At 56.7% G+C, this 27,901-nt stretch overlaps 1 protein-coding gene across 1 annotated transcript; it reads right to left on the bottom strand.

Moving 5' to 3' along the window:
• Positions 1 to 12: 12 nt before the first annotated feature.
• Positions 13 to 27,561, bottom strand: CLPTM1 (CLPTM1 regulator of GABA type A receptor forward trafficking). The gene is made up of 14 exons (XM_086353078.1): positions 27,474 to 27,561; positions 21,060 to 21,172; positions 15,162 to 15,285; positions 14,066 to 14,224; positions 11,577 to 11,694; positions 7,267 to 7,352; positions 6,401 to 6,521; positions 5,539 to 5,783; positions 4,706 to 4,799; positions 2,558 to 2,748; positions 2,186 to 2,281; positions 1,732 to 1,867; positions 951 to 1,118; positions 13 to 742 (listed from the first exon to the last, which is right to left on the bottom strand). Exons 1-14 carry the CDS (start codon positions 27,543 to 27,545, stop codon positions 453 to 455), a joined length of 2,013 nt encoding a protein of 670 aa, XP_086209204.1. The 5' UTR covers positions 27,546 to 27,561; the 3' UTR covers positions 13 to 452.
• Between the last annotated feature and the right edge of the window lie 340 nt (positions 27,562 to 27,901).

Genomic DNA, 27,901 nt, shown 5'->3' with positions numbered 1-27,901 from the left:
GGCTCTGCTGAGTTTAAGTTAAACACCCATATGAATTTATTAAATCCAGACTGTGTTAAAGGGCGGCGGTCTGGGAGGAGGGGGGTTGGTGGGGGATCGAGGGACAAGATGACGGACGGCCGTGGGCGTCCCTCCGTGGGCCCCTGCCCCCTCCCCCGCCTGGCCCACCCCCTCGGCAGTGCCACATCGGCTTCACCATGATTCCCAATGGTGCTAGGCTGGCGGGGCGCGATGGCTAGAAACACAGAGGAACAGACGGACGGCACCTCCACAAATGATGGGCCCTGGCCTGCCCCGGCCCCTACGCCTCACGCTGGGCCCCGGCTGTGGGGGGCCTCCCGCCGCCCCGGCCCGATCTGTCCAGGGAAAGGGCAACGGGGATGGGGTGGCGAGGGGCCAGGGCGGCGGGGTGGTGGTCACCAGGAGCCTGGGCGGAGGAGGACCAGGAGCGACTAATCCCTTTTTTTGTCCTCTGCTGGCTTTGGAGGGGCTTCCTGGGGCTCACTGGCAGAGCTGGGCCCCTGAGGGGCCTGGGAGGGCGGGGGTGTAGAGGCCTCCTCCCTGGCGGCTTCGGTGGTTGTGGTGGGGCTGGGGGCAGATGAGAGGGCCCCTGCTACTGGCGGGGCCTCGGCCACAGGGGCAGCTGCAGTTGGGGCCTCGCCGCTCATGCCAAACTCGTTCACCCGCGTGGGGTCGACGCGGTAGATCCACCGTTGGTAGAGGTAGATGAAGAAGACCACATCTGGGGGAGGGGCGGGGGGGTGGCGTGAGGAACGGAGGCAGGGTCCACCCGGCCCCCAGCATGTGGCGGGTGGAGGAGTCGTCCTGCCCTGAGTGGGCTGAGCGCCCAGGCCAGGGCCCCTCCCTCAGACAGGGCCCCGCCCATGCCCAGCTCTGGTGAGAGCCTACGGGGGGGCTGCCAGCCAACCCACCCACCCACCGGGCCTCACCGTCCCGCAGGCAGCCGATCCGGTACATAACAGGCATCTTGATGACAAAGGCAAAAAGGTCATCGATGAAGGTGTTGAGGGCCTTGTAGGTGAGCATGCGCCAGGGCAGGTGGGCCACGGACTTGAGCTTGTAGTTGATGAAGAGCTGGGGTGTCATGGTGATGAAGCCTGTGGGGTGAGAAGGGGCACCTGTGAGCAGAGCAAAAGGGGATCCTGAGCCTCCACCCCAACTGCATTTCTGGCCTCTGTGCCTTCCTCTCGCTGCTCCAGCCGCACTGGCCTCCTTGCTACTTCCACAGCCCGGCACATCCTACCTCAGGGCCTTGCACTTGCTCTGCCTGCTGTCACCAGACCTTTGCATGGTTCCCTCCTGGGCATCTTTCAGGCCTTAGTTTACGTGTCATTTCCTCAGAGAGGTCCCCCCACCAGCTTCAATGCCCCCCGACTCTGACTCCTTCATACCACTCATCAGCTGCTCACCGTCTGCCTGTTCACTCTGTCAGCTCCCCTGGGGATGACGACTGAAATGCACTGTCCAGGGCTTCCTGGAAGCCCTCTCTGACCCCCAAATCAGACTAGGCAGCACTTTGCAGCTGCCCATGTGCCATCCCTGACCACCCCAAAGTATCCCTGTCTGGGGTTGTGTGAATCTCCCCAGACAGCACGGGGAGGGCAGGGCCAGGCCGATTCGCTCACTGTCGAGGCCCCAGCAAGGGGTTGAGAGCCGTGGCTGGATACCTGCCCAGACACCACGGGGGCTGTGCGCCTGGGGCCTGCTCACCAAAGGTCAGCAGGAAGCCATAGAGCATGCTGAGCACCCAGGAGTACCAGCCCTTGTGCTCCAGGTACAGGAGGCTGTAGACGGCATAGCAGCCCAGCAGCGGAAAGAGGATCCAGGACAGGTACCGGAACGCCATCTGCAGGGCACAGGGTGGGGCTGGGATGTGGCTCCTTGGGCCCCACCTGGCACCCTGGCTCCTTGCCTCCACCCACCCACACCTGGTTTGGCAGGCCAGCCTGGGGGAATTTCCAGGTAGCCCTGGGAACTCTGGACTCAGCCAGGAAGTCAATGTGGCAGACAAAGGACACTGGAGGGAATGACACAAGCCCTAAAGCAAGGGGCTGTCGGCCAACAGGCAGACATCCCAGCCCCGCACTGTGCAGAGCCGGGGCCCCCAGGAGCGAGCAGGTACCTGGAGAGCCCCCTGGGGCCCGCTGGGAAGGGGGACACTCACGTCGTCATACACTTTGGTCGAGGACTCAACGTATGTGGACTTGTCCTGGAAGGTCGGGCGGGGCAAGAGCCCTGCCACCTTGTGCTCCCGGTCCAGCTGCAGATAAGCAGGGAGGCTGCGGCCAGCTGCCGTGCTGGCTCCCGCCCTCCCCCCACCCTCGAGCCAGCTCCAGCCCCTGACCTTCCCCACTGCTCCCAGTTCCCCTGCCCCATGTGTGACCCGAAAAATCCCCTGGTGCGAAAATCCCCTTGGTCTTGGGAGTGTGGCAGGCACTGGGAATCCCCCGGGGCCAACTCCAGGGTCTGGCTGGGCCGTGCGACCCCGCTCCCAACCTCGGGGGGCTCCTGCCGCAGTGTGGCAGCCCGGCCTTACCCGGACATCCATGACCTTGGTGATCTTCCAGAGGTCGATGAGGACCCCAATGAAGACGCTGACCTGGACCACGAAGTTGGTCTCGTTGTCCAGGATGTAGAGCAGGACCACGAAGGACTGGAAGACGCTGAAGAAGACGGAGCGCACGGACAGGCCCTCCAGGGACTGCCGGCTGTTCCAGAACTGGATATCTGTGCATGGGAAGGGGTGGGGGGCAGCCGGGGCGTGAGGAGCCGCCTGGGCCCTCCTGCAGCTCCCTCAAGCCCTGACCTCCTCAGACTCCCGGGACGGCAGTGGGTCTGCCAAGGGGGAAGGGGACACACGACTCCCATTTCCCCTGAGAGTCAGCTCTGCGGGTGCCACCAAAGCCCCAGGCAGGCAGATCTCTGCAGTCCTCAGATTGGACACCCCCCACCCCAACCAGGGTCAGCCCCTAGATGGGCAGTGATGGCGAGACAGCAGCCATGCTCCAGGGCTCCTCACGCACTCAGTGCTCTGGGCCGCGGCATCCCTAAGGCCACACAGCCTGGCCTGGCAGAATCTACATGGAAGCTGGGTCTGTGTGACACCAGACCTGAGCTGTCCACCCTGGCGCTGTGGCGCCTCTGCTGGGTGGGAAAATCCAGCACGAGTACTCTCTCGGCCCATGGCCCCAAGGCCTTGAAGGAACCTGCCGGCACCACGCGTGGGGCGTGCACAAGGACCACGGGCTCTGCTCTCCAATGGAAGCTCCTTCCTGTGTCCCGCCCGGACCCCCGCCACCCTCCGTGGGGCCCAGCCCAGTCCCCCTGCGGGCCCCGTGGACCCAAGGATCATGGCAGTGCGGGACCCTGCTGGGCTGTGCACCCAGCCCCTGCCAACAGAGGAGGCCGACTCAGCATGATGCAGGTCTTCCAAGGGAGAAGCCAGGTCCGTGGTCACACAGGCATGGTCTGGGTGCTGGCTGCCCACCCAGCTCTGATTCTGACTCCAGAGCCCCAGCACACCCAACAGACTCACGCCTCTCTTGTCAGACCATCAGACCCTCATAGGACCTCCCCCACCCAATCCTAACTAGGAAGAATGTGTCCAAAGACACACAGGGGTTCTGGCGGGGGTGCATGGATCCGAGTTCCGCTTCAGACCAGAGGCAGCCTTCACACCCTTGCTCTGTGACCTTGGGCAAGTGACTCCCTCCCCTGTGCCTTCATTTCTGCCTAGGCAAAGAGGGACCCTGAGGGACCCAGCTCGCAGTCAGCAGGAGCATCTGCAAGTTGGTGCCTGGACCAGCATCCACCTCGGCTAACAGACTCCTCCCTATTGGAGTCAGCACCATTTACTGTTGGGTTTTGATGTTACAGTTCTTCAGAAAGTAACCCAGTCACAGCCGTGCCCTCTTAGTAATAATGATATCAATAGTACTCATTACTGCTGCCACCTTCAGAAGCTGCTGAGGGCCAGGCCTCCTTCAGGCCAGGGTCCTCCAGGGAAGGAAGAAGTAGCCAGCAGGGCCAGGAATATGAAGCGGGAGCTGGAGCAGGCTCCTGGATCCAAGTCCTGGCTGGGCCACTTGGGAACTGTATGACCACGGGCAAGGAACCAACCTCTCTGATCCGTAAACGTGGGGTAATGATGCTGCCTCCTGGGCTCTGGCTGCGGGGCTTCCATGAGCTCACTGGCGAGGGTGCCCCCACAGTGCCTGGCAGGTGGCCAGGGCCCCTCAAACATGGCCATCACCCCTGTTGGCCTCTGGCACCTTGGGGCCCTCTGGGGACACGGCTGTCATTTTCCCACTCAGGTGGGCCCTGTCCGCACCCCCCGAGGGGTCTCCCCCAATGGGCAGCCTGCCGGGCAGGGCAGCAGGAGCAGCTATGGGGCTTCCCTGCTCCTGGCCTCGGAGTTCCCCAGCCCTGCTTCCTGTCGGTGCCGACCAGACCTTTGCCAGAACAGCGGGCCGGCCCCTCCCCCTGCGCCACGCCCGGCGGCCGGTAGTTTCTAGGCTGGGAGTTGCTGGCCGCTCCCTAGGCCTCTGGAGAGTGCGGCTGGCGGGCCCCATGCAGGGAGAGGGCCTGAGAGGAAGAGGGAGGGAGTGTACCCTACCCTCCCACACACACCCCCGTTCCCCTAGTCCCCCATGGCCTCTCACAGGGCCCTGGAGCCCATCCCTACCATTCTTGAAGGCCAGGAACTCAAAGACACTGTGGACGATGGACACGATGATGGTGAGTGCCAGCAGGTAGGGGTTGGTCTCCAGGAGGGCGACCTGGGGCGGGGGTGGGGAGATGGCCATGAGCATCGCCGGGCCCCGGCTGGGGCTGACCGCAGCGCCTCCCCGTTAGCCAGCCCGTCTCTCCTTCCTCTGGCCCTGGGAGAGCCTGATGATATTCCCACAGACCTGACCCCGGGGCTTCCGGGGAGGGGGCGTGCTGGCCAGGAGGAGAGCAGGTCAGAAATAGGCAGATGGGCACAGAGAGGATGGGCGAGGGATGCACGGAGAAGGAGGGGGGAAAATGGGGACAGAAGAGAGATGGGGGGACAGCGATGGGGGCAGGCAGAGTAATAACTGAGAGAGTCGAAGTGAAGGACAGAAACCCAACACCAGAGACGGCCCCAGGCAAGCGCGGCCAAGACCCAACATGCCAGAGGCGGGCAGAGAAGGATGCTGCTCAAGGACACAGGGCAAGCGAGCAGAGACCTCGAGTCAGAGCCCAAAGGCAGGGCGGCAGGCCGTGGGGCAGAAGAGACAGGTCTAGACCCAGAGGGCCGGCCCCAGCAAACAGAAAAGCCAAGGCAAAGATGGCCATGGAAGCCTCAGAGGCAGGACCCCCAGTGTCAGCCAGGGCCAGAGGCCGAATGCCTACTTCCTGCCCCCCACGGGGAGGGGCCCTGAGAGGTTGTGAAACTGTGGGCAAGAGAGCACCGGCCAGCAGCCCCCAGGCCAGCAGCGCGGTCCACTTCCCCTTCCCCTCCTGCAGCCAGGGAAGGCCCCACCCCTGCCGCACCTTCACCGAGTCCTGCTCCTCATCTGACTGCTCATACAGCTCGTCACCCAGGAAGTTCCAGGGCGACTTGGCACTCTGGGCGGCGTAGAGCTGCCAGCGCCAGAGCGACAGTGGGCAGAAGGAGACACGAAGCGGCAGGCTGGCCAGGCTCTCGTTGATGGGGTAGTAGTCCTTCTGCAGGTTCCAGTAGTCGTTGAAGTAGATGATGGGGTAGTAGTCACCACTCACGGCGTCGAACTTCACATCTGCAGACATGAGGGGCGAGGGTACTGCTCAGCCACCCCTGTGGCTCCGGGCCGGAGGCCACAGGCACCCACAGGGGTGGGGTGATTCCAGCCTCCGAGGACAAAGGGGTCAAATTCAGATGTTTGCAGGGACCCAATGGGGCCCCCTCGACAGACACTGGAGGACAGGGGACATTTCTGGGCTGTGCCAAGGAGTGGAAAGACTGCATGACCTCAGGGGGGCAGGCTAAGGGCAGGCTGGGCAGGCCCCAGCTGGAGGGACAGGTGCAGCTCAGCTCCAGACTCCAGCTGCCCCAAGGGCCACCGAGTGTTGGGATTTTGTAAGAGTCAGAAATCTGGCTTCCTAAGTGATGCTGCCTCCATTTCCAAGGTTAGCAACAGTGCACACCTTCTGAAGAAAGCTCGTGGGGCAGATGAGACCGGTTTGGGCACACGGTGGTCAGCACTGGGGTCATCAGGGGTGCCGGAGGGAGAGAAAGGGGAGTGTCTAGAGGGTGGGGCGGGAAGCCTGGGAAGGGGGACACCTAGTTGGAGACGACAGGGAATACAGGGGTGGGGGGGTGGGGCCAGGAGATGAGGAAATGGCCTGTCAGGAGCCTGAGCAGGGCAGGACTCACACTGGTCTAGGGGAGGCGGCACGCTGCCCTTCACCCACGGCGTGTGATCGTCCACGATGTTGATGGTGATGTTGGGGTGCCAGTGGGAGATCACCTCCACGGGCCCATAGTCCTCGGCCCTCTGAGGGAAGACAGGAGGTGGGGGGCCTCAGGCAGCTGCTCGCTTCCTCCAGAGGACTCCCGTGACCATCACAATGGCAAAGAGCAACCACCACAGCGACCGCTGGCAGGGGGCTGGCCTCTAAACCCCACTGCCCTGGCTGTCTCCAGCCACCCGCTGGAGCACAACACGCAGGTCTGCCCATCTGGATGGGACAGCATGCCAGGCCGTGGAGTGCAGCCTCCGTGCTCAGGGGCCACCCTCCCGCCTGGAACCATCTTGTGGAGAGGGAGACTCTTGGGGCCAGTTCACATCCTGGGCTGACGGGGAGTGTTCTTTCCAGAGCCACAGTATCAGCCAGTGCCTCCTCTGTGCCGGGCCGACCCTGGGCTCTGGGCCCGGCAACTTGGGTGTGAATCGCGGCCCTGCCATCTCCTGGCTGTGACACCTCGGCCCAGTCTGCCTGGGCCAGGACCCACCCAGCGGGCTGGTGAGAGGCTTCTGGGTGGGTCTGTGTACACTGAGCAGAGGGCCCTCCCCGCCACTGCCAGAGGTTGGCTGGAGCCTCGCCTGGAGCCCCCTGCTCCCTGAGAGCTAACTGCATCCTGACTCTGCTTCCGGTGAGGGAAACTGAGGCTCAGAGACATAAAGGCTCCCCCAGTGGCTCAGGGGTAGTGCAGGAGATGACTCCCCTGGGGTGCCTGCTGAGCTGGGAACCCGGGTCCAGACGGCGCCCCCAGGACCTGATGGCTCTGCTCGTGTTTACCTTGATCATTTCTGGGTCAGCTTCTGTCTCTCCCGTCAACAGGTTCTTGGTTTTCTGAAACCGCCGGCGCTTGTATTTGTTGATCACTGCAGGCAGGGAGGCCGGGAAAGGGGTGGACGTTGAGATGGGCTGGCACTCAGGGGACCCAGGCCCCAGACCTCCACCCACTGACGGCTGCTCACCTGGCTGCCGGTTCCCACTCTTCCGCCCGCCAACCGAGAACAGAATCAACCAGAGAGCCTGCACTGCCTTCCACATCTTACCTGGCCTCGGGGTCCCCATCTTTATAGTCACAGTAGCATCCACCAAATTGTCCTGTCTTCCCTCTCCACAATTTGCTGCGTCCATTCCATCAGCCCACCCTGGGTGGACGTGCCCTCCAGCACATGCCAAACACCTTACTACTGCCTCCCCTCCTGGGCACCCCTCCAGCCCAGCCACAGCACCCCTCCTGGCTGACCAGAGTCACCTCAGTACTGGCCTCCTGGTGGCCACTCTTGCTCCCTAAGATCCCCTCTGCCCAGGAAAGCCAGATTCTTTGTGACCAAGTATGCAATCGCATCATCCTTCTGCCTCAGAACCCTAGAGGGCTGTCCTGGGCAAGGCCCCTGAGAGGCTCACCACGGCCCCTTTGACGCTCAGCCTGCGCCACCTCCCTCCCTCACCCACCCCACTTCCTTCTCCTCAGATGTGCTGACCCTGGGCCTTCAGACGAGCTGCTGCGTCTCCCTGGCAGGGACCCATCAGGGTGGGAATCTTCCCGGTTGGCTCCTTCTCCCCTTCTAGCCCCTGGTTACATGGCCCTCTGCCCCCTCCACTGAAGGAGATTGCCCAGGCCTGCTCCTCGCCGTTTCTGTTTCCTTCACAGCAGCCCATCACCACCCACTGGTCACCTGTGCACCAGCTTACTCATCTGCTGTCTGTCCCTTCAACCAGTCTACGAACTGTGGGGTTCGGCCCACCCTGGACTCTAGTATATCCCCCACTCTAGGCTGGGCCCACAGTGACGAGCAGCGGAGCTGACAAATGTAAACAGGTGGGCCTCGACAGTGCTGGAGAAGGCCAAGCACCGCCAATGTGGAATGTACTGTGGGGCTGAGTCCCTGGGCAGGAATGGACCTCACTTCCTCCTGCGGATGCCAGGTCAGCCATGGGCTCCCTGCCACCCTGCCCCCAACCCTGCCCAAACACGCCAGACAGACAGGGCTGGTGCTTGTTTACACTCTGTCGCCCTGCCTCCTCCTCAGCTCCTCTTCATGTTGGGACCTCATACGGCCCGACTGAGACTTCATCCTGCCCTCAGGGGCTAGGGAGACATGGGGAATTGGGAGAGGGAGCTAGCCAAAATTGGGGGCCCCTGGGGTCACACCCTGGCTCTGTCTCCCACAAGCTGGGGGCCATTGATAAGCTATGTCACCACCTTGGGCCTCGGTCCCCACTCTTGACAATGGGGATAAATTTCGCCTTTTCTGGGCAGGACCACTGGGAGGTGGCTCTCTGCTCTACAGAGCATAGCCAAGCAGAGCGTCCCGGCACAGTCACACTGACGCACGCCACAGGGTCCAGATCCCTCCCACCCGCTCCGAACTGGGGGCTTCTGGAGTCTATGAACGAGCTCACGCTCAAAAACTCTTCTGGCAAATGACTGAGGGTCTCAGCCCAGGAACAGCTGCTCCTATTGTCCCCATGAATATCATCTCAGCATTTCTATTATTACTAACGGGGAAGGCATTTGAGACCTAGGCCCCGCTTGTTGGGGGAAAGCAGGAAACGCCCAAGGGTGGACGCCTTGGGGAATGAATGCAGGGGCGTGCTCCACTGATCAGGTCACTGTCACTGTCACTGGACATGCTCTGCACCTGGGGGCTCCACACCGGCCCCAGAGAAGAGAGGCTTCTCCACTCGGGTGGAGAACATTCTGCAACTTGGTGGCAGCAGAGGGGATTATGATATGAGATGGAACTACCTTCCGAAGGGTGAAAGAAGCTCCCGTTTTTAGGAGTTAAAGCTTCTAGAACTATACCCTGAGCACCGACAATGTGGCTCGCTGAAACGGAGATGTGTTATGAGTGCATAACACACACTGGACTTTGAAACTGAGCGCAGGAGAAAGACTAAGACATCCTGTTAATTTCTTATACTGATTACACACTGAAATGACAACACACTGACTTCAATAAAATTATTACTAACAATCATTTTCTCGTCTTTTTTTTTTAATGTGGGCACTAGATAACTTAAAATGAGCTCTGTGGCGGGTGCTGTATCTCTACGGGACAGCACTCAGCGAGTCCCGATTGCTGGTCCTTTGGGGAGGGGGCTTTTCCGGTCCCACACTCTCGTCCTATGCCCTGAAGTGGGCTGGCATGTCCCTCCGAGCCCCTGCTCTAAGAGGGCCCAGCTGTGAGGCAAGCCTGGTGACCCCGGCGGTTTCTCAGGTTCACAGGCTGCAGGCTCTACTTTGCAGACCGCACCAATATCTGTCACACTGACCGTGAACATGACCTGGCCACACAGTGCCACAGATCACATTCACCAAAGACGAAACCACAGAGGACACTGGCACTGAGCAGGGCTGCTGGGGGTAACTGGACAGGTGAGCAGCTGCCCACTGGGGTCACATTCGAGGGAACCTCTCAGGCATCAGGCACGTGTGACCAGACTTGCAGGGACACATTTGGGGGGGGGGCGGGGGCTGCAGACCACACCCCCTCAGCCCACATCTTCGAGGACATGCGCCACCAAAGCCCGCCAGCCAGCCGGGTAGAACAGCCTGCAGAACACGGTCCACAGGCACACTTGCTTAGTCAGAACAGTGCTCAGCACACCCGGGGACTTTTCTGACTCAGCTCTGAGAACTGACAGAGTCACTAGTTTTTTGTTTCATCCAGTGTAGACGATTACAAAAATATTCTCATCCTTTGGGTTATTTTTATACCCAGAGAAGTAGGGAAAGACCTAACCATGCAAATTAAAGTGCATTTGTCGCTGTCCCACACAGAACAGCTGGAGGGATCTTAACCAAGTCCATAGGCACAATAGAATCACAGCGAGGGGCACACAGCGTTTACATGAAGGGATGGGGGCTTTGAGGGGTGGAAGGCAGGGGGTCTGTTCTCTAGATCTGCTGAAACTCAAGTGTGTCGAGAGAGCCCCATGACTGCCCATTAGGAGACAGTGGACTCAAGGACAAAAGACAAAGAGCAGACGAAAGAATGCCAATAATTCTTAACCTCCCGGAAAAGAAGTTAGACTAGGAAGGGAAATAAACACAGACACTGCGTGGTTTAGATGGGAGGGAGAGTCACGAGCTCAAGATCATCTGAATGTTGAATTTGAATCTAATCAAATTACGTTCCTGAGTTGAGATTTCCTCTTCCAGAGTAGGAAGTCAAGAGACAATGTCTAGAACAGAAAAACCCAAAAATTACAGCATCACCTTGTTACTGGGAGCCTTGGAGATTAAGGAGCAGAAACAGCTGGAGCAGCTGCCAGTGGGGAGTGGAAACTGGGGGAGCCTGAGAGGGGGTAAGCAGGAGACGGATGGGTTTTGCTGTCTGGTTGAATTTACTTGAGTTTTAAACCATGTGCTCGTAAAAAGATTTAAAAAAAAAAAAAAATTTTAAGAAGAGGCCGTGGGCAGAGCAGCTTAGTTTCAGTACCAGGCTGTGTAAATGGCCACAGTTCTGAGCCGGGGCTTCTGAGGGCCACTGGCAGTCCCGGGGTTTGCTCACCAGATCAAGCTTCTCGGGGGGTGCACCTGGCACTTGGTGGACAGCCAGCAGGCTGAGAACGCGGCCAGTCCGCTGACGTGGCCCCACCAGCCTGCCTCATCAAGAGCAGCCCTACGCAGAGGCGTGTGTTGGGGGTGCGGGGGGAAAGAGGCTCGGAGTACAGCCATGCAGGACGCACCCAAACCCGCAGCCCGGAAGCCTCGCCCGGCCCCAAGGGAGGCCCCAGATGCCCACTGTGCAGCACTCGCTCCAGAAGCAGCTGACGTGGATGACTGGAGATCACACTGGATGCAACCGACGGCCAAGGGCCTTCCGGTTTCCCTCTGCTCACTCGATCCAGCTAGCATTTGCCCACAGACTACTCTGGACCCTCTGGTCTGCCAGGCCCGGCACTACGCACAGCCGGCCCACCCTCCCCTTCTGTGAACACCAACTCCTCCCCCTCCAAAGGCCCTTTCTCCACCTGCTCTAAGCAGATTCTTCTCCTGCCTATCCATGGGTGTCCAGAGACAAGTAGGGTCCGTGGGGTTTGAGTCCAGCCATACCAGCCGGGCTCCAGGGCGCAGAGGAACTTACTTCGAGACATGTGGACTGTGGCGAGCCGGCGGTACAGCGCCTTCTGCCGAGGGTCTGGGTGGAAGCCACTCTTGGTGAAGTAGACGTGGATGTAGATGGAGCCGTTCTGCTGGACACTCTGCAAGGTGGGTGCATAGGGACAAGGAGACAGTGACGCCCCTGATGATGCCCACCCATACACCCATGTCCTGAGTGCTCAGGGCGGGCAGTGTAGCTGAGGGGTTGAGGCCACACACTGGAGTCAGACTCCAATTCAAAACCGGGCTCCAGTACACAATAGCTGTGTGGCTCACCGAGCCTCAGGGCCCACTTGCAGGACACAGATGGTCAGCATGGAGGGCACAGCAGGCGCGTAAGGAGTACCCGGGGCCACTGAGCACAGTCACTCGAGCCCAGAGGACGAGCTCAATAAACACCAGCGGCCCGAATTCATTAAACAGTAAAACAATGAAGGTCAGACCCTGCTCTGACACTTCGAATGGCAACTGCCCGATCCAGCGAGTCCACATCCACACAACGCACAGAAACCTCAGGCAGTGGGGCATATTATTATCCCGTTTTCCAGATGTGGTGACTGAGGCTCACGTGGAGAGGCTACAGGCAGTGAGTAAGTGGATCTGTCCGAACCCAGTCTGTGGGCTCCCCCAGGGCCCTGCCTCTCACCGTGTGTGTCCTCCCTGGGTCCTTCACCGCTGTTCTCATGCCCCCTCCCTGCCCGCCCTTCCCCCCAACTGAAGCAGGGCGGCCAAGGCCTCACTGGAGCCTCTCTGTCTGACCTTCATGGGGAGCTGGGAGTCACTTGGCCGCTCTCTGTCCTCAACTTTCGTCTTTTAAGTCCACCCCTGTGCTAACCATGTTTTTTATTTCTTTTTCTTTTCATGTTTTTTATATTTTATGCTGTTTTCACATCTGGTGGTGGAGAGACTGCTCCTCCCAGGGCTAGCTGATTCCTGGAGATAATAAACAACTGCTTTCGAAGACACCTTTAAAATGCAAACCAAGAAGCCCAAGTCCACACCCGCAACAAGCCCTTTTTGACTCTCATACCCCAGGCTGCACTGAATCACCCAGGGCAGGCACCAGACAACTAGAGACCACCCCTCCAGCCCAGAGCCTACACATTGACCAAGCTGGCCAGTCCTAAGCTGTTTCCCCACCTGGCCTGCCTTTCCTCAGGAAACCTCAATGGAGGGAGGTTTCGGCCAAGGCCTCTCCCTGCCCCTTTGAAGTGCTCCTGCCCAAACCTGGCACTTTCGAATGTGGCCCTGCATGGTGTGGTGGGCCCCCTCCTCCCAGGAAATGTAAGTAGTAAATTCTTCTTCCAATGGCACTGGCTTCTCTGTGTCGCTGCTCAGTCACCTCCTTAAATCAACATCAGGAACAACTTGGACACCCTCCCATCACAAAGCTGGGAAGGAGGGTGAGCTCCAAGTCCTTGGGAGCAGCCTTCACTGCCTGGCTTCCTGCCCCGCAGCCCTCCTGGGATCTTGCGGAGGGGTCTAGGGGCTGGACGTGAAGTCTCCGCGGGAGCCGCCCCTCCCACAGCCTGGGCTGTCCTGCCTGCCTCAGAAGGCCTGCATCGCCCCGCTACCTCCAGCTGCTGACAGACCGAGCCAGAGCCAGACACGGCACCCACACCCCCTCCTCCCTAGGAGGCTGAGGAGACCTGATGGGGAAGCATGAGTGAGGGAAGCTCCAGAGAGACGGCAACACTCACAGAGCCATCAACTTCACGGACGCTTCAACAGTCACGGGCTCTGCACACAGCGCACTGCTGGGTAGAGCGGGGAACACAGCAGTGACCAAGATGGTCCTGGCCTTACCGTGACAGGGTTCACAGTTCCATGCGGAAAGAGATCCGTATTCAGGTAGTGACCATCCCCCTCCAGAGTTGGCAAGGCTTGGGTGGGGGAACCCAAAGAGGGCTCTGCCTGAGCCTGGTGTCAGGGAGAGCTTCCTGGAGGAGGTGGGATCAGCACCTGCGGCTGTCACAGAGCTCACAGTCAGACAGCCTGAGTTCAAAACTGTCACTGGCTGTGTGACCCTGGGCGTGGCCTCTCTGTACCTAATCTTCCTCATTAGTCAAATGGAAAGAAAAGTTCCCACTGCCTTGGGCGGTTCCCTTCAGTCAGCCTAGTCTGCTGCCCAGGATGCAGTGAGCACTTAATCAACACCAACTGTATTTTTCAAACCAGGCTGCCTAACTGGACACCTCCAGGGACGATTACTAATCTTTCACTGGTTTAAAACACAGATCACAACCCTGAAAGCAGGTGGGAGGCCAATTCCAACTCCATCTGCCTGGAGAGGTGGCGGGGGACGAGGCCCAGAGACCTTGGGGAGTTGCCTGTGCTCAACAGCGTGTGAACTGAGGGCAGAGCCAGGCTTGGAACCCGGACTCCCAACTGCCGGCCTGGGAGCTGGTTCAAGGAAACGCCCTGGGTGCTGGCCCAGCAGCCGGGAAGCCAGAAACCAGAAGCCGTCCCCACCTGTGGAATGTCGAGCTCAGCAAAGTGCTCGTAGCAGCCGTCGGAGTTCTCGCCACTAGTCCAGTCGCCGTATACGAGGTCCTGCTGCTCCCAGAAAAGCGCCGACGTGGCGTTGAAGTCTGTAAAGTGCTCGTGCTCGGAGATGTACACGTGCAGGTTCTGTCGGGAGGGGAAGCGGGGGGTCAGCCAGGGCTGCTCATAGGAGCCTCTGAAGTTGACAGATTAAAGAGCAGAAGAGGAGCTGTCATCACAGTAATATGAACAACATGGGGTGGGGAGAGTTAGTGAGGAAAAGCGTGGCCGCTGGTAGAATAAATCTCTTTCCTCATACCCTACCATGTCTGTCCTGGTCTGAGCCTATGGCGTCTAAGAAGGAAGGTGTGCGTGCTCAGTCCTGTCCGACTCTTTTGCGACCCCATGGACTGTAGCCCGCGAGGCCCCTCTGTCCGTGGGATTTTCCAGGCAAGAATACTGGAGTGGGTTGCCACTGCCTTCTCCAGGAGACTCTTCCCAACCCAGGAATCCACCTTGAGTCTTAACAATGGTCAGTCTGCTGATTAGAATTTGGGGTTAGAAAGGATCCGAATCTCCCTGCATTATGTTCTCTCTCAGCCTCTCATGGGCTTCTTCATCAGAATTCCCATGGATAAAGCCCAGTCAAGGTGTGCAGGAGTGTCGGCCAGCTATTGAGAACCCAGGGATGCTGCAGACGCAGCATCGGAACCCCCTCCCTTCTCACGTCCCCATGGCCTTCTCTCTCCAGAAACTGGAAGTCCCCTGATAAGAACCAGCTGGACGGTGGTAACCCTGCTGGCCAGAATTCCGAGAAATCTGGCATCCCAGAGCTCTGGAGAACCACAAACGTGGGAGAAGCCAAGACTGTTGCCCAAACCCGAAAGAATTTCCTTGTTCCTCGTAATGTCACTTGAGTGACTCAGGTTTCATAGGCTGACGATGAACCTAGAGTCTTTTGACTCCAGACCCGTTCACAGACCTGCCTGTGACCAGGGACGGCATCTGTGCTGACTGCCTGTGTCACTCCCCCTCCCTCCCCTACCCCTCCTCTCCCGGGTCTGGCCTCCCAGCCAGCGGTTACCATTAAAGTGTCTTTGGGGAACAGGTTGCGGCTGGCGACGCGCGGGGCTCCTCCGGGGCCCGCCTGGTCCTGAGGGGCCGGCCCTCGGCGGAACCAGCTGCTGATGGCCCAGATGATGAAGATCCTGAGAAGGCAAGCAGGGAAGGTGGTGAGTCCTTTTCTTTCCAATGTGGCCACTCCTAACCTGACTCAGCACCTGCTGGGGCCTGACTGGGGGTCTGATCAGGGAGGGGGGTGTCCCTAAGAAGGAAGTTGCAGGGCTGCTGAGAAGACCAGATGCCCCCAAAGGCCATGCCTTGGGACAGACCCCAGATGCTTTTGTCTGCCAGTGGGGAGGCCTGGCGCTGACTCCCACCGGGAGTCTGGTGGCCACAGGTCGCAGGGGCTCAGACCCTCGAAACCTCAGAACTTGGACACCTCATGTCCCAGTCCCCTGGAATCCCAAAGCGTGAGAACCTTGGAATCTGGAATCCCAGCATTTTGGAGGCACAGACATTGGATGAGCAACGTCTCAGAACTTCAAGTCAGCTGAAAACGGGACAAGCAGATAGCAAGGAATCGTGAGTCCTTCGTTTTAGTACCACTGGGCTAGGTTAAGCAGACCAACTCTCCGTTGGAAACTAGCTGGAGGAGTTATGTAGGGAATTCCCCGGCAGTCCAGTGGTTAGCACTCTGCGCTTTCACTGCTGAGGGTGTGGGTTCAATCCCTGGCTAGGGATCTAAGATCCTACAAGCCTTGTTGCAAGGCCAAAAAAAATATACATATATAGTAAGAAAATACCAACATTAGTTTTGTGTATATAATTACAAGTCTTAATATAGCAATATATTCTCTATATTCTTCATATATTCTTACATATAATTTTTATACATAATACATGTAAATATATATTCTCTTTATTCATTTTTATTAAAGTATAGTTGTGTAGACATATTCTTTTTTTCTTAGTTAAAACAAATACATTAGAGTCATTTTCTCAATTTACAAAATTGAATAAACATAATATGCAACCTTTGAGTTGAAAATGAAGCAGAGGTATTTCCAGGATACACTTTTAAAGGAGAAAGGTGAGGGGAAGGAAATATATAGAGTTACCCATCCATATTGTGTAATATACGCAAAAACCCCACGGAAAATCTGAACTGGAGGAAAGAGAAATGCAAGTTGGTGTCTAATGGGGACAGTTTCAGATGGGGAAGATGAAAAAGTTTTGGAGAAGTTTGGCAATAATGGCTGCACAGTAATGTGAATGTACTTAACGCCACAGAACTGTACCCCTAAAAATGGTTTAAAATGGTAAATTTTGTGTTATATACATTTTTTGCTGCAATAAAAAGAAAAGAAAAATCCCAACAATCTGTAATGCACCTTTATGCCATCATAAAAGCAAAGACAAGTATAACGTACAAATCAACTTTAAAACGGACCCCCCTTGCTTTGGGGGAATAGGGAAGACCTGGGGTAAGCAAAAACAGAACAAAATGCCTCAAAACACAATACTGTCTTTAAAAACATTCAGCGCAGAGGCTTCCCTGGTGGCTCAGTGGTAAAGACTCCACCTACCAATGCAGGAGTCATGGGTTCCATCCCTGGTCTGGGAAGATCCCACATGCCGAGGAACAACTAACTCTGTATGCCACAAAAACCAAACCTGTGCTCTAAAGCCCAGGAACCGCGACTACTGAAGCCAGCAAGCCCCGGAGCCCACGCTCTGCAACAAGAGAAGCCACCGCAATGAAAAGCCTGCACGCTGCTATGACGAGCAGCCCTGGCTCGCTGCAACTAGATAGAAACCCACGCAGCAAGAGGATCGCCACCAACATAGTAATGATGAATGCTGGCTACCATGAGGTGATTTTTAGTTTCTTCTTTATGCTTTGCTTTTTGAATATTTTTTAATGAACAAAATAAAAGCCCCACAATAAAACTATAGCAAACTGCTAGTTTTCTCTCAATATTCATCTTCCCCTTCTCCATCAGAAAGAAAACTCCTAAATTTTAACTGGACCTCTTGGCTACTTGGAATAAGACTACAAGTCTAGCATTTCAGCTAGGTTTAGACACATGGTGAAGTCCTGGCCAGTAAAATGTAAAAACAGTATGTTATACGAGTATCTTAAAGAGACAGAGCATCCCATCTTTATTTCTTCTTCCCTCCTGGAATGTGGACATGATGGCCGCATCCTCAGCAGCGATTTTAGGCCACGAGGATAAAAGGCAAAATCCAGGAATGAACAAAGAGCAGGAAGGAATCTGGGATGCAGAACACTGCATAACCCTGGTCTGCCCAAGTCCAGAACAGTACATGAGACGGAGGAAAAGTTCTATTGTGTTAATTCAGGTCTCTCATATACATGCAGCTCTGTAATTACTGAATGAGACAAGGACTTATTGATCACAGGTGTGAAAAGCCATACAGTTGCCCGTTGAACAACAAAGGTTTGAACACACAAATCTTTTTCAGTAGTAAATACTACAGAACTACCCAATCCATGGATGGTTGAACCTGTGGATGTGGAACCACAAATATGGAGGAGACGCCGGCACAGAAGGCCAACTATAAGCTATACGTGGATACACAGCATAGGCACCCCTGATCCCCACATTGTTCAACTGTGTAGCAGAGACTGTGTTCGGCTGTGTGGCAGAAAGGTTAAGTGCTCAGCCTCTAAGCTGCAATATCTGCATCCAAAGTCCAGCTCCGCTACTTCCTGACTGTGAGACCTCAGGCAGGACTCAACCTCTCCAGGCCTCCATTTCCTCAACAGTTAAAATGGGGACAACAATACTACCTACCACGTAGGGTTATTTATAAGCATTAGATGCACTGATATATACACGCACACACACATGATACATACATCATCTAGAATGGAGCCTGGTACCGACAGTAAATGTTTTAGACGTGTCAGCTATTACCGCTACTTTCATCATAGGAAAAAAGGCATACAACAAACTCTGAACTGGAAAAACACTACAAGGGAATTCTAGTGTGCGTGGGTACCTCCCTGCTGAGCCCCAAACCACACTGAAGGGCAGGATCAGGTGCAGGGACTTGCCTCTGCCTGTACAAGGCACACAGCCCTGGGGTCTCGGGGGCCACGGCTCAGCTGAGCCATCCGCTGCTGCCCCAGGAGGTCCCTGATGCACAGGGCTGGGGAAGGTCTGACACTGGTGATCTCCAGGGACCCCCTCCACTTCCGAGAGAGGCTCTCATTTTAGTAAATATGCCAAGAAAGGGTGTGGGAGCAAGGACATCCACAGGCAGCTCTGCCCTGACTTAGTACGTGGCCGGCAGGGGGCCCACCCACTCTGGGCTTCTGGGCCCCTGTGTCTAAGACGTGGCAGGCCGGACCAAACTTTCTGCAGGATTCCAGATCCCCAATTCCCTCCAGTGTGCACCATCTGCTCATCACGGGCCCTCTCGGATGCAGCCCACGGATGCAGCCCACCATCCCCACCTCCCAGACGAAGAGGCCCAGCCTGAGGATACCAGTGCTGGCCTCACCTACTGCTTTTCAACTTACTGGAGTGAGCAAATAAAAGAGACTTCCCTCCCACCTCAAGCAGGCAGTCTATCAATACATTCACAGAAAAAAACTGTAAATATATAAAAAAGCATATAAAACCGCCCTCCCATCCCACCCCCAACTCCAGGTAACCATTGGTATAGTTGCAGGAGGCGCTGAAAACCATGGACTCTACCCTCTACTCCCCCAAAAGGCCACTCTCACAATCTGCTCCATGCTTCAGAGAGTTCACAGGCCCCTGAGCACAAAGCCTGAAGCCCATCTAAGAACTCCGGATGGAGAAGGTCCCCGGGCACCCACGGGGACTGCTTCTTGGTGCTGCCTGTTTCTAGGGAAGGAAATGAGCCTACACCGTGTTGTATGAAGAACGCCTATCTGAAGGAAGCTCTGTTATGTACTGATGTGGAGAGGTTTCTGAGGTATATTGTTAATGAGAAAAATCAAGGTGCAGAACTGTGTAAAATAGGCTACCTCTTATGTAAAAATGAAGGGAAAGATAAAAATAATCTTTATTCCTAGGTGCCTGAAGCATGAAAAGAAGAAACTGATATATAAGATAAGAAGATTCTAACTCCATACTGGGCATCCCAGTTGGCACTAGTGGTAAAGAACCCGCCTGCCAATGCAGGAGATGTAAGAGATGTGGGTTCGATCCCTGGGTTGGGAAGATCCCCTGGAGAAGGGAATGGCAACCCACTCCAGTGTTCCTGCCTGGAGAATCCCATGGACAGAGGAGCCTGGTGGGCTATGGTCCATAGAGTTGCTATTGGACATGGGGACAAGGGGACAGGAGAGAGTAAATGGGGAAGAGAAGGGAGGGGCTCCACGGATGAAAAAACCCACCCGGGAGATTCCTTCCCCCCCGCCCACGCCCTCCCAGAGGCTCCCCAGGGCTTGGTCAGATGCTGGCCTTCCAGAAGGCAGGTCCTGTCCTCCTGGCACCTGGGATGGTCATATGAATCCGCAGGCAAAAGGATGACCACCAGCCAGGTTCGCAAGGATGGCCCGTATGGCTCCACTTACAGGAGGCACCCAGAGCAGTCAGCTCCATAGAGACAGAAGGTGCTGCAGAGTGGTGGTGGCCGGGGCTAAAGCAGGTGCAGGAGAGACAGGAGTCAGTGTTTCATGGGTACAGAGCTTCAGACTGTGTGTGTGCTCAATCCTGTCCAACTCTTTGTGACCCCATGGACTGTAGCCCGCTAGGATCCTCCATGGGAAGAAATTTTCCAGGCAAGAATACTGGAAAAGAAAGTGAAAGTGAAATCGCTCAGTCGTGTCCGACCCTTTGCGATCCCATGGACTGTAGCCTACGAGGTTCCTCCATCCATGGAATTTTCCAGGCAAGAGTACTGCAGTGGGTTGCCATTTCCTTCTCCGGGGGATCTTCCCAACCCAGGGATCAAATCTGGGTCTCCTGCATTGCAAGCAGATGCTTTTACTGTCTGAGCCACAAACCCATGTCTCTTGCGCCTCCAGCACTGGCAGGCAGATTCTTTACCACTGAGCCACCTGGGAAGCCCACAGAGTTTCAGTTTGAGGAAGATGACAAAGTTCTGCAAATAGATGGTCTGATGGTTGCACGACAGTATCAATATACCAAATGCCACTGAATGGTACACTTAAGGATAGTTAAATGGGACCTCCCTGGCGGTCCAGAGGTTACCACACTGGGATTCCAATGCAGGGGGCCCGGGTTCCATCCCTGGTCGGGGAACTAAGATTTCACGTGCCTTGCAGTGCGGCCAAAATAAAAAAAGTTAAAATGCTAAATTTTATGTAATGCAAATGTTGCGGCTGAACTGTGTCCGCACCCCACCCCACCCCACGTTCACGTGCTGCAGCCCTAACCCTCGGTATCTCAGTGCCAGTATGGGCAGACAGGGCCTTTGAAGAGCTGATTAAGGCCGAGTGAGGTCATTATTCAGGGTGGGCCCCAATCCCACAAGACTGCCCACACACGAAGGGCAGATTAGGACACAGACACGCAGGCAGAGCAAAGACCTGGTGAAGGCACAGGAAGACGGCCAGCCACAAGCCGAGGAGAGAGGCCTCAGAGGGGACGACACTGCCTGACACCTCGATCTCAAGACTTCCAGCCTCCAGGATCATGGACAAATAGAAAGGGTCTCCATCAATACAGATGGTGGCCATTCTCAGTGATTCTTTCCTTTCCTTTTTTTTCTTTAAATTTTGTTTGGTCGTACCATGAGGCTTGTGGGCTCTTAGTTCCCTGACCAGGGACTGAACTCCCACCCCTGGCAGCAGAAGCACAGAGTCCTAACCACTGCACTGCCAGAGGACTCCCTCTTTATGCTTTCCTTATTTGAGCTTTTGTCAATGAACAACACCGAAGCCGCATCCACTCACCTAAACAGCACGCCCTTGATGACCTGCCAGGCGTTGGGTGCTGGCTGGGGAGGTGGGTTCTGGGGCTGGGTCTCTGCCGGCGGGTCCCTCCCGACGCTGCCATTGCTGGTCACCTGCAGGGACACAGGCCAGAGTGAGGACGGAGGACCCGTCCTGATGCACTGAGGCTGTCGCAGGCGCCACTGCGTGCTGAGGCCCAGCAAAGGCGGAGCGCAGAGGGGCTGCCTGGCCCAGCCTGGGAGTCGGAGCAGTCCTGGAGAAGCAGATGCCAGAGCTGAGCCCTAAATTATAACCAGTTGGCCGGCGCAGGGGAGGCAATGAGGGAAGCAGCAGGTAGACATGTGAAGGTGAGAGAGACAGTCTGATTCTAAGGACGGGCCAGTGCTCCAGGGGCCAGGACACTCCCAGGATTCGAAATGCCCACCGGGGACAGTGCAGAAAGGGGTCACGCGGGAGGTGTCAGGTTGTGCAAGGCTGGGGTTGATCGGAAAGCTCCTTCCCTATGCAAACAAGTCTCGATGTCTCCTCCGTGGCCAGCCCGGTGGGGGGCGCCCTCTTTCCAAGGGCTCCGGATCCAGCAAGTGAGACAGACACAGAGAAACACAACCACAGTCGGAGCGTGAGGCAGGCGGATGTGCGTGACCTGTACATGGCTCAGACCGCCTGTGAGGCCGGAACCAGGAACATCTCCACCTGGCAGGCGGGCAAACGAGGCTCAGGGAGCCTAAGCCACCATGTGTCTGGGTCACTCAGGAAGGATGACGGCAGGATGACAGAGGGGTGGGCAGGCCAGGCAGGGCTGCCCAAAGGCAGAGTCTTCACTTAGAAACAGAAGCTCAGGGACTTCCCTGCTGGTCCAGTGGTTAAGAATCCTCCTTGCAATGCAAGGGACACCGGTTCAATCCCTGATCCTGGAAGACGCCACATGCCCAGGAGCAACTAAAGCCTGAGTGCCCTCGAGCCCGAGCTCTGCAACAAGAGCAGCCACTACAGTGAGATGCCCTCACACCGCAACTGAAGAGAAGCCCCCGCTCATCACAACTGGAGAGAACCCGCGCGCAGCAACCAAGACCCGGCACCGCCAAAACTAAATTTTTTAAAAAGGAAATAGAGACAGACAGAGAAGCTCAGAAGCAGAGTGTCATGATGTCAGAGTGGAAGGGCCTGAGATAGGGAAATTCTTGCCGCCCCTGTCTTTGCACCTGCTAGCTCCCCTGTCTTGCCCTATTCCCTCCCGACAGCTGTTCCCTCACCCACCAGCTTTTGAGAACACGACCAGGACTGTCTCGATCACTTTTAGGTGGGAGCACTGCCCCGCCCAGCATTGGCAGAGAGCAGGGGCTCAATAAACACCTGGAAAATCAACAAATGCTGCCTTAAGGGCCCCCCCTGAACACCCAAGCCACTCAAGTCTACCTGTTCCTGGGCCCCTCCAGTTCTCTCCCTCCCACCCCAAAGCTGCTCCTCTGCCTTCGGTCAGCTGCAAATGCCCCTGAGAGCGGAAGACAGAGGCCCCCCGCCAGCCAGATGAGGCTGCCACGAGGCCAAGGCCAGTGTTTGTTAAATGCATCACTTGCCATTTCCGGTCCCCTTCACCAGTGAGAGTACTCTCCTTTCACCTCCCGAAGTGGGGGCGGCACCCAGCAGTGGGGTCAAAGGTGGAGGCTCTGGAGTCCAGGAGACCCAGGCTGCAGTCTGGTCCCACAATTCCCGGCTGTGAGATCTTGGGCGTGTCGCTTCCCCTCACTGACACTTCACCTCTCTGACCCAGGGGCCAGGCTGTGATAATATCATACATTTAGGGCAGAAAAGATTTCTTTCGCGTGTCAAAAGAAGTTACCTCCCAAACACCAGGCCCAGTGCTGGGCGGTGGGGTCGGTGCTGCCCATACAGCTCTGGGACCTGCCCTCCTGGAGCTCGGGGTCTAGAGGGAAGCAGGCCGGCAGAAAAGTAAACAGGATAATTAACAATGGTAAACGGGGATGTGTTCCGGAGGAAACAAGCAGAGGGGGTGATGACAAAGGGGTGGCCGGCTAGTCGAGGAGGCCTCCTGAGGAGCTGTCTTTGCCGTTTGGGTGAAGGGCATCTGAGGGAGAGAAAAGGTGTGGGCAAAGGCTTGGCCAAGGGGCGGGGAGGTCAAACAGGCACAGAACTTCATGCAGAGTTCAGGGCTAGCCTTGCTCCTGGCGACACAGGGTAGGGGTTGGGAAAAGGGGGCAAGGATTTCCAGCAGGTCTGAGCTGATTCCGGGTCAAGAAAAGGAAGCTTGAATGACTTCAATATTTGATTTAAATATTGGTTTGAACCAACATCTGGCTGGCTTCCCAGGTGACGCCAGTGGTAAAGAACCCACCTGCCAGCACAGGAGACACAAGAGACACGGGTTCAATCTCTGGGTTGGGACGATCTCCTGGAGTAGCAAATGGCAACCCATTCTAGTATTCTTTCCCAGAAAATCCCATGGACAGAGGAGCCACGGGGCTGCAGAGTCAGACACTGAGCACCTTAGCGCCCGGCTGGCTCCCAGGTCTGTTATCCTACCCGTGATGGTGGACAAGCTGGCCTGGAAACCCTCCCAGGGCAATGCAAAGGGAAACCAAATCACTAGGATGGCTGTGATCAAAAGGAGGGATGAGCACGAGCGCTGGTGAGGATGTGGAGAAACTGGAAGAGCCGTACGCTGCTGGTGGGAGACGCAGAGCTGCTGCTTTGAAAAATCCGGCAGATACTTAAAAGCTAAGTATGCTCCCAACCAAGCCAGCAATCCCACTCCGAGGTCTCTGCCCGAGAGAATTCAGAACATGCGTCCATACAAAAGTTTATATGCAAATGTTCATAGCAGTGTTATACATAAAACTAGAAGCAACCCACAAACGAGTCTTTTGATGGGTGACCTGTGCTGGATCGGCACAATGGAATACTACTGAGCCATAAAAAAGGACCCCTGCTGGGGCGAGATCATGCAGAAGGGCACCAGGGAGTGTTCTGAGACCACACTGGAGCAGTGGCTGCACCGCACAACTGCAGGAAGGCAGACAGCTTCTGAACTCCACACTGACCACAGGTGTCTAAATTACACCTTAGTGAAAAGGTAGCCCTCTCGCAGCTCCCACTCCTCTCACAGTAAAGCCAAAGCTGTCACCGTGGCCCTCTGAGGCCTGGCATGATCCTCCACGCCCGTCTTCTCTCACCCGCCTCCCCTCAGTCACCAGTTCCAGACAGGCCAGCCTCCCCACTGTTCCCTCGTCACCCCAGGCCTCTTCTGCCTCAGGGCCTTTGCACTGGCTGTTCTCTTCATCTGAAGGGCTTCCCCCCAGTGTCTGTGTGACTCCCTCCACATCTCCAGTAGGTCTTTGTTCAAACGTCGCCTCCTCAGAAAGCCCTTCCCAGACCACTGCATTTAAGTTACAACCCTCTTACCCAACCCTCACTTCATATGTTCCTCCCCAGCTTTAGTTCTAGCCATGGCACTTATCACCACCTGAGCCACTGTATGTTTTTCTTATATGTGTTCTTATCTGTATACACTCTCTTATTTCTCTTATTCACTGTCCCTGTCCCTAACTCCACTCCACCCCCCAGTCCTCAACAATACATGGGCTCCAAGAGCGCAGGGCCTCTGTTTGTTCCCAGCCGATCCCCAGTATCAGCATGGGGACTAACAAGCAGCGGAGACTCAACCCACATCAGCTGAAGGGATGATTATTAGAGCTGTGGGCTGGTGTCTGAGGCCCTGGCTGAAGGAGGGGCAGGCTGCCTGGGGCAGATCGCTGAGGGCCCGCCCAGGAGCCAGGCGAGGGTGGCAGCAGAGGCTGAGGGCACAGCAGTGACTAAGACATAGTTCCTGCTCTGGGACCCACGTGCCCAGTCTCACACCATCCCCAGAACACCCAGGAAGGGCCCCAGGAAGCAGCGGAGGCCCTGAGACCAGGCTGGGGCTGGGAGGAACTCAGGGCATCCTCTTTGACTGCCTGGCACTGGGAATTCCACCTCAGCCCGGCCTCTGCCTCAAGATCCATTCATCCCACAGGTGCCGAGCGGCTGCTCCGTGCTTACTCCTGAGCTGGGTGGGCGGTGCTGGGGACACAGCGCTGACCAAGGCAGTTCCCGTTCTGTCCTCCAGGGGCTCCCAGTCCATTGGAGGAGACGGAGTGACAACCCAGAGTGGGCAGGGCTGGCACCGGGCAGCCCAGGGACAGTGGGAGCCCTGACCCAGTCTGACAGGGTCAGAGAGGCTCCTCGGGGAGAGAATGCCTGAGATATCCAGGACTAATAAGGATCAGTCAGGTAAAGACGGGAGAAACACGTGCAAAGGCTGGAACAGAGAGTGAGGCATGTGCCTCGTTTCACAGTAAGGGCTTCACAGTGGCTGATGCTCCTCCTGTCCAGGGACTCAGGCAGGGACAATTTTGCCTCCTTCCCCCTGCCACTCCCTCCAGGGGACACTTAGCAACATCTGGAGATGTTTTTGGTTGTCACAATGGGCGAGGGACGTGTGTGTTACTGACACCCAACGTGTAGAGGCCAGTGATGCTGCTAAACATCATACAACACAGGACGGCGCCCACCATGAAGAACTGTCCAACCCCAAATGTCAACAGTGCTGAGGCTGAGAAACCCCAGTCGAGTCTGAGGGGGAAAAAGGCAGATCACGCAACGCCTCGGTCTGCCAAAGAATCTGTACTTAATCCTGAAAGCAAAGGGATAAATCTTGAAAGATTCTGGATAGAAGTCAGACAAGAGATCTTGCGGGGGGTGGAGTGGGGGCGGGTTTCTGTAAGCTCAAGGCAAACAGGGCACACTGAGCCCTAGTCTCCCTGAACACTGCCCCAGGCAACAATCAACAGAAACTCAGAGAAGGAAAGGCCTTCTTTCAGTGAGACTGGGAAGCTCCTGAAGACAGGGACAAACACTTCCTAGGACTACCCTTGGGGCCAGGCCCTAGTTGAAGATGCTGAAAAGATCCAGACCAGGAAGGTTGGCTCTGTCATACAAATTGCACCCTCGAGTCCTCCCCAGGTATTATTTGCCCCTCCTCCATTCTAAAGGAGATCAGCCCTGGGTGTTCTTTGGAAGGAATGATGCTAAAGCTGAAACTCCAGTACTTTGGCCACCTCATGCGAAGAGTTGACTCACTGGAAGAGACTCTGATGCTGGGAGGGATTGGGGGCAGGAGGAGAAGGGGACGACAGAGGATGAGATGGCTGGGTGGCATCACTGACTCGATGGACGTGAGTTTGAGTGAACTCCGGGAGTTGGTGATGGACAGGGAGGCCTGGCATGCTGTGATTCATGGGGTCGCAAAGAGTCGGACACGACTGAGCGACTGAACTGAACTGAACTGGGTTCCCTCAGTCCCTGACAGATTTTTTGTCACCACCCCTGTCACTCTAGGGTTATACTTCTTTATACTCCTGTCTTCTCTCTCACTCCCCTGATGAAGAGACATGGTTAGAGCCACTCTCGTGGCTAGGAAAAGAGAGAGCAGGGCTCTCACAGGGCTGGCCCTCCCGCCCAACCCCTTCATTTACCACTGGAGAAATGAAAGGGGGAAAGGAACTTGCCCAAGGTCACACCCAGAGTCAGCTTCAGATCTGTTCTCTTCTCACAACCTGCGCTCCTCTCCCCTGTACTGCCTCCCACGTGTCAGTGACATCCCAGTGGGTGGGTCGTTAGAACCTCTGCTGTCACTCCATCGACTCCCTGAACATCTCAAGGGTGGTTGCCTGAACTAGTATGTTCTACAGCTTGTTTAGCTGAAGTGGCAATGGGTCAAAAGTCAGTGCCAGGATTAATTTCCCCATAGGACTCATATACGCTTAAAGTAAACCCATCTCAGTCTCGACCACCCCGCTTCAGCAACGGCGGGTAAGTTCTACAGGGAACATATCCCAAATCTAACCGAGGTGACCTCTAAGCGCCTTAGTCTGTTCCTCGGAGTCTTGTCTGTAAAATGGGTCTGTCAGTCTCCACAGCGCGTGCCTTTCACCACGATGATAACCTGACTTCCCCAGAGTTAGAAAACTCCAAAATAATCAATCACTGCCCACAGCTAGAGCACGCCGTGAACCCCAGCCCACTCTAGGAAGGTCCGGAAGCCTGGAACCGCGGAATCGGGAACCCAGGGAGCCTGGGTACAAGTCTGCGCCCCTCCGCGCCCCTGTCTCGTCGGCTCGAGCAGCGAGCTTGGTGGCCGCCCGGCGCGAGTATGCAGGGGACCCGGCGCGCAACAGGGCCCCGCTCCCCGCACTGTCCGGCCTCCCAGGCTGCCGGCCCCGCCTGGGCCCGGTATTCAAGGTCCCTCTGGGCAAGGACCCCTCAGAGCACAGGATTCTGTGAAAACAGGCAGGACACGCCCCGTGGGAGGCCCCCCGGGTGGGGAAGAACCCCTCAGGCCCCTCTCGGCCTCCGTACCTGACCGGAGCTGCCTCCCCCGGCCGCCACTACGGCGCTGCCAGCCCCGTCCGCCTCCTGCGCCGCCGCCATCTTCCCGCTCCGGGTCCCCGCCCCCGCCGCCAGGACCGCCCCGTCCCGGACGGCTCCAGCGCGATCGCGCGAGATTTCACGTTTGCCCGACCCGCCGGCCACCGTATCTATCTCTCAAGTGGGCCTCAGCCGCGCCTCTCGGAAGCCTCTTCCGGCTATGAAAGGGCCAATCGAGCCACCGTACCCTAGTGCTGCCTAGTCCCGTTTGTTTTCACCTAGTAGATACCCTCGGGCTTCCCAGGTGGCTCAGTGGTGAAGAATTCGCCTGCCAAGTAGGAGATGCGGGTTCGATCCCTGGGTAGGGAAGATTCCCCTGGATAAGGAAATGGCAACCTGCTCCAGTTTTCTTGCCTGGG

This window comes from Bos grunniens, chromosome 18 (assembly GCF_055505025.1).
Source record: "Bos grunniens cultivar Pamir isolate PY7600 chromosome 18, Bosgru_T2T1.0, whole genome shotgun sequence".
In the NCBI taxonomy this organism is placed as follows: domain Eukaryota; kingdom Metazoa; phylum Chordata; class Mammalia; order Artiodactyla; family Bovidae; genus Bos; species Bos grunniens.
The sequence above is the reverse complement of the archived record's forward strand: the minus strand, read 5'-3'. Positions and strand labels throughout refer to the sequence as shown.

Excerpts from the sequence above, each read along its gene's own strand:
- CLPTM1 (XM_086353078.1), bottom strand. The coding sequence starts at position 27,545 with ATGGCGGCGGCGCAGGAGGCGGACGGGGCTGGCAGCGCCGTAGTGGCG. Across the intron at positions 15,286-21,059 it reads ATCAAGGGCGTGCTGTTTAG|GATCTTCATCATCTGGGCCA; the intron begins GTGAGTGGATGC and ends TTGCCTTCTCAG. Across the intron at positions 2,282-2,557 it reads CCAAGGTCATGGATGTCCGG|CTGGACCGGGAGCACAAGGT; the intron begins GTAAGGCCGGGC and ends GCTTATCTGCAG.